Genomic DNA, 9,363 nt, shown 5'->3' on the forward strand with positions numbered 1-9,363 from the left:
GACCGGTCTTAATAAAAATAGCTTTAAAATCGGCCTAAACTAGTTCTTTATAAAAAGCATTTAATAAAACTTGAATACTTTATAGATATTTCGATTTTCTTAAATACTTTTAATAAAAACTTATAAAGTATTTAGAGGTCTTCAAGAAGTATATATATAAAGCATTATGAAGGGATTTAAGAATTAAAGAAATTATATTCTTAAAAGGCAAGACTATTATTATACTTAATTAAACTCATAAAAGAATAGCAACCAATTACAGGCCTATTGCAAGCGCCGGGGCTAGAGCATAGCAACCCTGCTTTCCGGGGAGCAGGTACCAAGAAGTATATACATAGAGAATCGAATAAAATTAAATTAAGGGCCCGCCCCATTTCATCGTCATGTTCACATAACCAAACTCGCTTGTAAACTCCCTAAGCTCAACGTCGCAAACGCAACGATATACCCTGCCACCGAAAAGGCGTCCTGAATACTACGCTGCATCACCGCCCAAGTTATGCCAAATACCAGACTCCCTAACCCGAAGACGAGCAAAGCTGGCAGCCACAGTCGACTCATATCCCAATATTCAACGAACTGCAAGCCCCAGCCTGGATTGATGCCGCCATTGCAGAGGAGTTTCTCTTTTAGCTTCTTCGGGAAACGTGGGAGGTATATGGGGTTATTTGCTGCGCAGGTTGGATTGTGGAAGAAGTGCATGAGGTGGTTGTCGCCGACAGGTGGTATTACATCGATAGGAACTGGAGCGTATCTGTACTGCTCGTTCTCTGGAGGTGGGATATCGTCAACCTTTCTCACATCGACGGTTTCTGGCTCGCTAGGATACATTTCGAAGTTCACAAATTTGATTGAAGCGAGCGTTCGGATTGAGAACTTGGAAAGCCATCGTCCGCGCATGGAGTAGTAGTTGTCCTGGAGGATCTGGAATAATGCCCGGTCAGATGTCGCATTCAACGTTGCCAAGTCCAGCTGCATGAGTCTAGTTGCGTAGCGGCCTTCGCTGTAGCAGAGGAGGAGGAACAGGAGCTCTCGCGGTGGCCCAGCTGGCGTGGCCGTCTGGGTAGCTGCTTCGACGTCGAAGGCTCGCGGCTGTCGTTCAAGATCGATACTTGTGGATCTGGGTGAGCCGAATGAACTGAATGACAGCGCGCTTTTGATGCTCCCCAGGCCGCTTGATAGGGACCGGGTGAGTTTTCCAAAGGTCGCGGTGCTGCTTGTCCAAGCCTTCCTGCCTAAAGCTGATACGACAATAGGCAATCGAATTGGGGTTTTAGTCCATGCGCATAGAATACCCAAAATCGCAACTAGTCCATAGACGGTAATCATCAGATTAAGCCACATTTTGACAGCTCGCAGGACCAGTTCGTTCTGTGGTGTGATGTAGCCTCGCCCGAGGTCAAAGCCCAAGGTCATCCACAGCTGGCATACTGTAACCAACACCGGGAATAGCGAAATCAAGACTCCGCATAAACCGAGGCCAAAAAATAGCCATGCTGCTACATCTTCTCTTGTGGTCTTTTTCGGGGGCTGAGCTGTGGCCAAAGTCGAAGAGCATTCATTCAAAAGCTCCTGTGGTTCACTCTTGACACCGGCGGGATGTTCCAGAACCTCGCCACGACTACTCGGGACTCTCCTCCGCTCCAGGAAGCAGAACCAGAAAAGCAGCACCATTGGGGCGCAGTCGAGAAGCAACATGGTGAATATCGCGTTAAGGGACCACTGCGCCTTCCTTGCCTTTGCAAACTCGCCACCGTGACTAGTCAACCAGGAGAGGCCAGTACATACTATTAATACCGCTGTCTGTGCAGCGAAGGGCAAGTCGCCACTCCAGGTCTGTAGAGACAACCGGGGCCCTCGTTTATGGTTCCTCGCGGGCTTGCCGCTGTCGAGCAGGTTCCGGTATTGCTGAGCAGCTCCAGGAACGATTTCTTTGAAGTCATCCCAAACTTCATGGCCGCATTGCTACAACTTTCAGCCCCATTCTACGAGTCAAGCAGTGGAACTTACACATGTCCATTCAATTCTCTTTTTCCCCTTGGGAATTGTTGTCTTGTTCAGCACGAAGAATTTGCCAATCACGATTTGGAACGACTCGACCCAGGTCCAGGACTTTTGCGGACTTTTCGCAGGACTGAACTCTGAGGTGTCTTCAGTCTGTTCTCTGGATTCATTTTCTGATAACAAGTGCTCGCCATCACTATCAGATTCGCCGTTGCCCAGTTCGATCATCTCGTCATCATCATCAGCTGTTGCACCCGTGGTGTGCCCAGAGCGCGCGATCGATCCTCTCGCCTCCGAGAATGTACTGTCAGCAACGGAGCCCAATGATGAAGATCTCGAAATTGCCTTTCTAGAGTGGTCCTCAAGTTCAGACACTTCGTGGTTCGATTGACCTTGCGAATTCGCAAATCTGTCTTCAACCTGGTTCGTCATATTTTCTATTTGAGCTGCTACTCTTTCTTCTGTGCCTTGGGGACTAACTTCATCTCTAAGATCACCTTCGACGGACAGATCGCCAACCTTTGAGCTGAACTTTGCGTCTAGGCTACTATGTTCAATCAATCTTTGGTGGTCGGCTTGGGAGTCTCTCTTTTCTTCGGACGACTCAAGTTTGATTTGCTCTAGACCAACTTCTTTCTCCCTCGTTCGTTGCTCCTGTTCTGCTTGGTGGTCAAGTGGATGAATAAAGTTTCGGAGGTTTTCCCGCAGTTGTGAAATCGACTCTGACGTTTTAATAAACAGTTCAAGTGGGCGCATATCGTCCAGATCATCATCATTGTCATCTGAATCTGTCTCTTCTGAGTCTTCCTGCTCCACCACAATTTTCGGTCTCGGCTTTCCCTGTTTGAAGATACTGTTGCAAATCATATATGCCGAGTTTCTCGCCCGAAGGCGAACAAACTGGGCCGCCTGTCGTTGCGATGCTGTTCCCGCTTCTTTTCGCAGTTCACTTGCAAAATCCTTTAACAACCGCCGCAGGTTGCGCTCGAACTTATCACGGTCAAAGACCTCCAGCGCTTCAGCAAACATGTCTTTCAAGATGCTATCGGCCAGAAGGAGCGCGACAAGACGCTCACTCGTTGCTTGAGATCCAGCTACTGACGACATGGACGAACCCGTCATCGAAGACCAGAGGCTGTCGGCGATGGAATCAATTGAAGAGCATCGGGAAACCGGCTTGGGGATGTGTTTGCTCATAAAGTGCTCATAATGGGCTCCGCACTCTTGGCAGAGGGTACGATTACCGTCTGGACCTCGTCTCCATTCAAAACTTTCCTGGCGATTGCAGCTGTGACAACCGCCCGGGGGCGCTGCTCGACCTCTGACGCCCACAGATACATCTTCACTGTACATGGCATCTTCACCTACATCTTCGGCAGTGTGTTCCTCGATGCCTTGAGTTTCCCACGGCGACGTGAACTCCGGTAGTGGCCCATCTAGCTCTGAAGACATCTCCTCAAACTCAAACCGATCTCCCAAATTGGCTCCTTGGACCACAGGAGCATCTGATGTCCCGCCAATTTGACCATCAACATTTGATCGGTATATCTTTGGCGTTGGTGATATTGGAAAGGCGAATGGCAAGGGCGTATTTGTTTTCTTTCTGCCTTTTCTTATTTCAGTATCCTCCAGCTCTGGGGTCCACTCCTCTGGCTGGAAATCGGGATTGTTATAATGAGCTGTATTGTAGTACACATTTCTGAACGTGCTCGTCTGCATGTCGACCAGTGAGTCAGTCTCTACTGCAGCGTCCCATTCCCATTTACTTGGACGAAAGGAGGTTGATGAGATGGGTGTAGGTCCTTGGCTGTGCTCGGCAATCTCGTTGTCTGGTCCCAAAGTTTCTGGATTGTCTCCATCTGCTCCCCACCAGTTCGTGCTGTTAGGACCGTACCCCCCACAGACACGCCCATACTTGACGCATCTCAAACCTGTTACAGGTTATCTTCTTGAAGAGGAACTTTCTTGATGATGCGACTTACACTTGGGCAAAGTCTGGTCACACCTGTGTTTTAGTCGCACGCAATTCTTACACGAAGTTCTTGCCTGCATTTCGGTGGCTCCTTCGTCTGGAATTGCCTGACTGATATCGTATGAGTCTGTCGTATTGGTGGAATGGTCCGTAACTCTCAGCGAAATCTTCTTGGCCTTGCTATAATCCAATTTCCTATCTTCCGTATTGAAGGAAGCTTGTGCTGAGGCTTCCATTGAGGCTAGTTTTGAGTCTTGTATTGACTTCAATTCCTCGTCGAATTCGATGGAATTTCCAGGCTCATCTCCTGCGTCGCGTGCAATATCAGAATGTTCACCACCGGGCATGAATTGCACCAACACAGCATCGCCATGGTTGGGCCGATACTTTGTCCTGGTGACCGAAGCAAGATGGGTTTCATGAGCATTAAGATGGCGCCTGCTCAGCTCGGCTAGTTGCTTCGCTTGGCTCGCTGTGAAACCCATGTTCGCGCACGAGTAATTGCAATATCTAGTGATGGAATGAATATAAATGATCTTTGGGTGAAATCAGGCAGTGAGAGAACGTTGGGGTATTTGAGGTTCACCGAAGCAAATGAGGCTGAGCAAGCCACCTTTTCAAGGCAAAGTGCAAGGCTTTCGCAACCTTCAGTGCCAATTCAGGGGCCAATTGGAGTGCTAAGCGAGTATGCATAAGCCACATAGATACCGTTTTCAAGCTTTGGGAGTCGCCAGGCTTGTTGATTTGGTATTTCGACGGGAGAAACTCATTGTCTGGCGAGAAACCGCATGCTTTAATAAACTACGAGACATGCCTACTGTTTTCTCCTAGCCATCATGAGCTATGTTGGTCTGTAAACAGAAAGAGACATGCTAGGTAGTATTTATGCCGACACGCAATATTCATTACTATACAATAGCAGTTGCCCGATGACAAATGAAAACGTGGTAGACTTGAGCTGGGTGGGAGAACTATGTTTCAACATTAATGGCTGCCTGGTAGACACGTGACGGTCATGTGATATGACTCCTCCCTGTCCGTTCTGGACCTGCTGTAGAGGACATATAAACTGCAACCCAGCACTAAATTCAGAAGTTCTACGAATAGGAACAAATTTGAAGACACTATCTTCCTTCTTGCCAAATCTCAATCGAGAAGAAATGAAAAAGTCACGTGTCAATTTCTGGCTCTTTGCCAGGTTTCCTCCTAACTTGTACCAGTCACCGGAAGATTTCGAGAGCTTGGAGTTCAATTTCTTTATACTGTATTTCATCCCCTTCGAATCCTCTAAAAAATCTTGTTTTTCGGACCTGTTTGAAGGGTGCCTAGTGTGGGACTGACACGTCTTGGCGCGCCACCATTGAATAATGGCTGTCTCATCCCGAGGGTCAAGCTTTTTACAATGGAGTTTTTTCTTAATGAGCCACTCAGACGATCAGATTGCGAAGGTAATGTTCCTTGGCACCATCAATTTAGTATTACTTTTATGCATGGCCTGATGATTGCGGTGGGAATGAAACGGCACATTCATTCCGAAAATAAACGCTGCCAGGACGCAGCGTTTTTTTCTGCCGGTGCACGTGACCTGCATGTGCCACACGCGAATAGCTATATTCCTCACTGGCATAGGCCATTTGGGAATGGCCATATATTCCCCACTGGCATAGCTTATTTGAAGAATGGCCATATTCCCCACTGGCATAGCTTATTTGGAGAATGGCCATATTCCTTACTGGTATAGGCTATTTGGGAATGGCTATATTCCCCACTTGTGACGGCTGGCGTAAGGGCATGATCTGCCAAGGATAGGATATCGGAAACAGGCACAAAACGAAGCTAAGCCAGAATTACTTGGACGGAATAATACTAAAGGTCGAGGCATTCTCCCTACTTTGTTCCATAGCTTAGTATTTTCTAATATATAAGATTCTTTAAACTTTGAGCCTTTGACTATTATATTAATCCCGCCATTACATAATACTAAGCTTACTTGACTCGGCCTATAGAGGCAATATAATACTACTAGCAAAGGACCCGTATTTATTCTTAGAAAGCAAAGACAGAATACCGCTTTTAATATTTAATAATCTCCTTGAACTATAAAGAACTAGAGAGCTTAACTAGAAGTATAATATCCTCTATAACCTAGTTAATTTTGGAGCCTGACCCTTAACTAGAGTAAATAATATTTCTCTCCTAGTAATTAGTCCTTTACTAATATAAAAGAAGAAAGATATTGTCTTTTATAACCCGGTTAATCTCGGAGCCTAATTCTTAACTAGAGTAGATAATATTTCCTTAATACTAATAAGAGTAAAAGAACTAGCCCTTTTCCCTAATATAGGAAGAATTAGTAATAGTCTACTAATTTAAAATAAGAAAAGATAATAGTTAGTTTTAGTCTACTAACTTAAAACTAGATAAGATAATAATCGGTTATAGTTTACTAATATTAAATAAGAAGAACTTACTTAGTATTTACCTCTATAGCTAATATCTTTTCTAAAGCTATTATAAATAGCCCGGAGCTAAGTACTACTACTATAGGTATATTAGATAAGAGGCCCTAATATAATAAAATAGAGAAGCCAAACTTTAATATTATAAACCTATATTACTAGAAAAGCTATTATAATACTATTTCGGAAAAAGATATTAAGAAATAACTAGCTAACTTGAAACTCAAAATTAATATAAATATTCCGAAAATAAATAAGGTCTAGTAAAGATTACTTATATGGGATAACCTTATTAATAAATACTATTTTATAGCTAATAAATAAGCAAAATACTACTAGAAATTCTACTTATATATTAACTAACTTACTAAGAAAGTTAATAAGCTAAAGGTAATTACTAGTTAACTTTATATAAGAAAAAAACTAATATAAGAAAAAATAATAAAATAAAGATTTAAGTAAGTAAATATTTAGGAATATTATAGATCCCTATTAGAAGAACTATTTAGGAGCTAATACTAAGGCTTTCTCTCGCTTTCTATTTATAGTAATTAATTATAGCTTATTAGAATTAAGGATTCTGCCTTATTTATAAATAAGAATAATTACTAGATTAATAACTAGATATTTAATATAAGAAATAAACTAATATAGAACTCCTCTGAATTTAATAGTAAATTATTAAAGATTACTTATATAATATAACTAGTTACCGGAAATACTCGTAACTTTATTTATAATTAACTAGAACCTGGATTAGTTAGACAGATTTTAATTACTAAATAGATTTTTAAGATTTTCTAGTAAGCTTATAGTAAAAGTAAAGAAATAAAATACTAGAAAATAAAAGAAGTATACTAGTACCTGAAATAAGGAAATAAGTTATTCCTAGTATTCTAAGTAAAGTTTACTTACTTAATAATAAAACTAGAGAAGTTACTAGATAACTAATATAATAACTTAATAGATAAAATAAACCTCGAATTACTTAAGAGCTTAAGTAATAAGAAGTTTAATATTTCTAGAAACCTTACTAAGTAATATATAGAATAAGAGAATAAGTTTCTCTTAATTAAAAATTAGTAATTCTAGAAGAAATAACTAGTAGAAATTACTTATTACTAAATATTACCTTGGGCTAGAAAGCCTATTGGAATCTAAGAAGCTATAGTAATCCTATATCTAATAAATTAATTTTAGTAGCTAGTATTTTTATAACTAAAGAAAGTAATTTACTAAGAATTTGAGAAGAAATTAGACTAGCTAGAGAGCCTTTATTATTATAGTTATAAAAAGCCTAAATATATAAAAAGTATTTATTCTAATTTTAATAAGATTATATTTATTAAAGAGAATTATTTAGAGAGAGCTAATTATTTAAAGATAAATAATAAAAATACCGACTTCTATTTATTATTTAATAAGAAATATAATATTAATAAGTTAGGAAAAGTTTAGCTCTAGATATAAAAGTAGCTTTTCTAAAATAAAAACTTTATTAAGAACTTATAGATCTTATTTAGCTAATTAGTAGGAACTAGTTCCTTATTAATTATTAAATATACTAGAAAGGTAAAACTATAACTTTCTAGTATTTAGTAAATACTAGAATAAATATATATATTCTAATTAATTAAAAGTATATTTGCCTCTTAATAAAAGTATTATAAATACCCTTATATAAACTTAAAACCTCTATTTCCTTATAAGGTTTTAATAAATAATCTAGTAAAGCTATTTAATATTTAGTTATTATAGATCTAGCTATTAATTAGTACTTTTAAACTTAATAATACCTGCTTATTACTAACCTCGGCTCTTATAATATAATTCTAGAAAGGAAATAACTAGTAAAATATAATATTTTATTAGACTATTAATAGAATTAACTTTATTAGTTAGAGAATTATAAGACAAATTAGCTAGATCTTATTTAGAAAATCTAATATTTTAATAAGAAATATTAAAAAGATAACTATTCCGAAAATATTCTAATTAGAATTCTAAAAAGAACTAGTAAAACTAGACTCAAAAAGTAAAAGAATATACTTCTTATTTTTTTATAAGACCTTTTTATAAGGAAAGCCGAATACTAAATAAGAAAAGAAAAGCTAGACCTTAATATTCTCAAAATAGTTAAGTTACTAGACTATTTTTACTATTTTATTAAAATGGCTGCTTTCTAATTAAATACTAAAAACTCTAGTAACTTAATTAGATTAGTTATTATTAATGAGATTAATTATATATTTAAGAAATAGAATTATAAATTAAAGAAATATCTATTATTACCCGTAATAATTAAATAACTAATACTATAGCTCGCTAGATATTATACTTAAATTAGTAATCTAATATATTCCCTAGATATAAATGAACCTAATACCCTTAGTAATATACTATTTTTTAATTCTAAAGAACTTTAAGAGCTCCGGATATTTCTTCCTATATAACTATATAATATAGTTAAGATATTTTTTAAAAAAGTAATAAATAAGCTTCCCTAGTCTTAATCTTTTAATTATAAGCTTTACTTTAATAAACCAGATTCCTTAATAAGAATAGCCTATTTCTATAAGATAAGCTTTAGTAAATTCGAAAAAATAAAAAAGTATTTTATTAAGCTATTCGAATTTCTCTTTTTATTACTAGTTTTATTTATTAAAAAGAAAGATAATAGCCTATAATTTTATATTAACTATTAATAGCTAAATACTATAATAAAAAAGAATTACTATCTTTTATTATTTATTATTAAGACTTTTAATTAATTAATTAAATTATTAGTATTTACTAAATTAGATATTTAATATATTTTTAATCGAATTTATATAGAACTAGCTTCTATAATATAAGTAGTTTTTAGAATAAGATATAGATTCTTTAAACTAGTAGTTCTATTATTTGAATTCTATAATAAACTAGTAA

General features: G+C 37.9%; 1 protein-coding gene across 1 annotated transcript; it reads right to left on the reverse strand.

Moving 5' to 3' along the window:
- Positions 1 to 206: 206 nt before the first annotated feature.
- On the reverse strand, positions 207 to 4,516 carry K444DRAFT_663375 (uncharacterized protein). The gene is made up of 3 exons (XM_024886823.1): positions 3,987 to 4,516; positions 2,011 to 3,935; positions 207 to 1,965 (listed from the first exon to the last, which is right to left on the reverse strand). The coding sequence occupies exons 1-3, from the start codon at positions 4,459 to 4,461 to the stop codon at positions 388 to 390; spliced, it is 3,978 nt and encodes a 1,325-aa protein (XP_024737063.1). The 5' UTR covers positions 4,462 to 4,516; the 3' UTR covers positions 207 to 387.
- Positions 4,517 to 9,363: the final 4,847 nt, after the last annotated feature.

Source organism: Hyaloscypha bicolor (genome assembly GCF_002865645.1).
Source record: "Hyaloscypha bicolor E unplaced genomic scaffold K444scaffold_61, whole genome shotgun sequence".
Taxonomy (NCBI): domain Eukaryota; kingdom Fungi; phylum Ascomycota; class Leotiomycetes; order Helotiales; family Hyaloscyphaceae; genus Hyaloscypha; species Hyaloscypha bicolor.

What these genes read in the sequence shown, in the direction of transcription:
- K444DRAFT_663375 (XM_024886823.1), bottom strand. Translation starts at nt 4,461, where the DNA reads ATGGGTTTCACAGCGAGCCAAGCGAAGCAACTAGCCGAGCTGAGCAGG. An exon ending in TGACCAGACTTTGCCCAAGT is followed by an intron (nt 3,936 to 3,986) that starts GTAAGTCGCATC and finishes AACCTGTAACAG; the next exon opens with GTTTGAGATGCGTCAAGTAT. An exon ending in AGAGAATTGAATGGACATGT is followed by an intron (nt 1,966 to 2,010) that starts GTAAGTTCCACT and finishes TGAAAGTTGTAG; the next exon opens with CAATGCGGCCATGAAGTTTG.